The sequence below is a fragment of the Salvia hispanica genome, chromosome 5, assembly GCF_023119035.1.
Source record: "Salvia hispanica cultivar TCC Black 2014 chromosome 5, UniMelb_Shisp_WGS_1.0, whole genome shotgun sequence".
Taxonomy (NCBI): Eukaryota; Viridiplantae; Streptophyta; class Magnoliopsida; order Lamiales; family Lamiaceae; genus Salvia; species Salvia hispanica.
This window is the reverse complement of record NC_062969.1, coordinates 28,652,902-28,654,952: the sequence shown is the minus strand read 5'-3', so window position 1 is coordinate 28,654,952 and position 2,051 is coordinate 28,652,902. Positions and strand designations below refer to the sequence as shown.

At 38.3% G+C, this 2,051-nt stretch overlaps 1 protein-coding gene across 1 annotated transcript; it reads left to right on the top strand.

Annotated features, from left to right (window-relative positions):
• LOC125190955 (chaperone protein DnaJ) lies at positions 1 to 2,051 on the top strand. The gene is made up of 7 exons (XM_048088387.1): positions 1 to 131; positions 272 to 395; positions 610 to 703; positions 963 to 1,036; positions 1,285 to 1,341; positions 1,431 to 1,637; positions 1,729 to 2,051. Exons 1-7 carry the CDS (start codon positions 124 to 126, stop codon positions 1,846 to 1,848), a joined length of 684 nt encoding a protein of 227 aa, XP_047944344.1. The 5' UTR covers positions 1 to 123; the 3' UTR covers positions 1,849 to 2,051.

The following is a 2,051-nucleotide window of genomic DNA, read 5'->3' as shown; positions in this document are numbered from 1 at the left end:
TCACACCATTTTTTACAAATGTATAATCCACTGCACGCATATATATAAATAATTGCGAAAATTAATCTTTCCAGAGGCTTCCAAGCATAGAGCTGTTGATCTCCCTCTCAAAAAAAAAAAGAAATGCTGAGGTTTCGTGGCGTTGTAATCTTGCAGACTTTGTTGAATACTACTCCATTTTGCAGCGTGTCGGATATTTATTTATTCGTGTGAAAAAGGATTGGCTGGTTTTGAGGTGATTGAAATCCCGATTCCTGAAATTTGTCGACAGGATTGAATTTTTGAGAGAAATGGCTGCTGGGGAAGGGAGAAACTGTGATTTCTATGGTGTGATGGGGCTGAAGAAAGAATGCACGCCAGCTGAACTGAGAAATGCCTACAAGAAACTTGCATTGGTTAGAATTTGTCATTTTCAAATTTTGTTTTATTTCTATGATTATTTGCAACTTTTCTTGTAACTTAATTGAAAAGATTGAATCTTTGGATGCTGTTGAATCATTGTGATATGAATTGTGAAGATAATGTTAAATTCTGTTTTGCTTGAATAAGAGATGGGAAGTTGTATAGATGTTGATGGATTGAGTCGTGTTTGTTTTTCATTAATGGTAGAAGTGGCATCCGGATCGTTGCAGTGCTTCTGCCAATCAAAAGTTTGTGGAAGAGGCGAAGAGAAAATTCCAAGATATTCAGCAAGCATATTCAGGTATTTGGAGCTTCATTTTTCTTGTATTGATTGCTAGAAAATGTGTTTTGATGGAATAAATTGTGTGGATGATGGGGAAAATGAATTACTACTATTACTCTTCACTCAGATATGGATTGGTTGTTGTAGAAATGTTGCTCTAGGATATTTGGTGTTTTGGATTGTGATTTGTTGTTGATTATTTGCTGAGAGTGGCAAGTGCAGCAGGTATTCTTGTATGATGATTCGATTCGACTCACGAGAATTTTTATGTTCCTAGTTCTTTCGGATGTGAACAAAAGGTTTCTGTACGATGTAGGCGTCTATAACAGCGATGACGATGATGACGAAGATGTGAGTTGTAATTGCATTTCACTTCCTCTTTTATCCAAGGCACACTTGAGTTTTTTGGTTGTGTTTTCTTTTATGAACCAAATTCTGGTCTTGCAACAGTAAAAGAGTAGAGAAAGAAATGGTGAGGATTGAAAGAAGAGAAAGTAGATAAATAGAGGGCATTTTCTATCACTTGTTGTGTCAATTGAAATGAATAGCTTTTCATTCATTTGTGTAAAATTTGATTTTAGATTTGGGATATTATGCAGGGCATGGGTGATTTCTTGAGTGAAATGGCAGCAATGATGAACCAAAATAAGCCAAATGTGAGTTCTTTTTCATTGCATCAAGCCATCAACTATTGGATCAGATCTGTGTATATATGACTAAGTTGTGGGATTATATGGTTTAACAGGAAAGAAATGAGAGTTTTGAAGATCTGCAAGTTCTATTTCATGAGATATTCCAGAGTGACACCGATGTCTCGGACTCTTCTTCTCGTGCAAACACGCGTGCCTCGTCCTGTGAGGCATCAAGCACCTCGAACAAGAGAAACTGCTCTGAGATGAGCTCTCGAAAGTTCACCACCGAATCCACCCAACTCGGGGGATTCTGCATAAGGGTATGACATGGCTAATCACTCGTGTTTCGCATAATTACTCCCTTATTTAGACATGAGATTCATTTGGCAATTCTTTATGCTGCAACATCAGGTGGACCATCAGCAAAATGCAGGCGGGGAAACAATGGCGAGAGGTAGCAGCAGGCGGGATGGGCGGAAGCAGAAGGTCTCGACTGGCCACGATGTCTCGTCTAGAGGCATATCTGCGTAGATATGCTGCAACTCTAAGCTCTAACAATTGGCTAATCCTACATATGTATACTCAACAAATCGAAATTGGATTTGAAGCTGGGAATGTGCTGTGTCTCTTGGCATATATTGTGACTTGGTTTTGTGCCTTGTATTTCTCTTTTTTGGCTTGTATTTGTGTATGGAAACATGTTTTCATATGTAATGATGTTCAAGCTTTCTTCA

What these genes read in the sequence shown, in the direction of transcription:
- LOC125190955 (XM_048088387.1), top strand. An exon ending in CCTACAAGAAACTTGCATTG is followed by an intron (nt 396 to 609) that starts GTTAGAATTTGT and finishes CATTAATGGTAG; the next exon opens with AAGTGGCATCCGGATCGTTG. An exon ending in TGAACCAAAATAAGCCAAAT is followed by an intron (nt 1,342 to 1,430) that starts GTGAGTTCTTTT and finishes ATGGTTTAACAG; the next exon opens with GAAAGAAATGAGAGTTTTGA.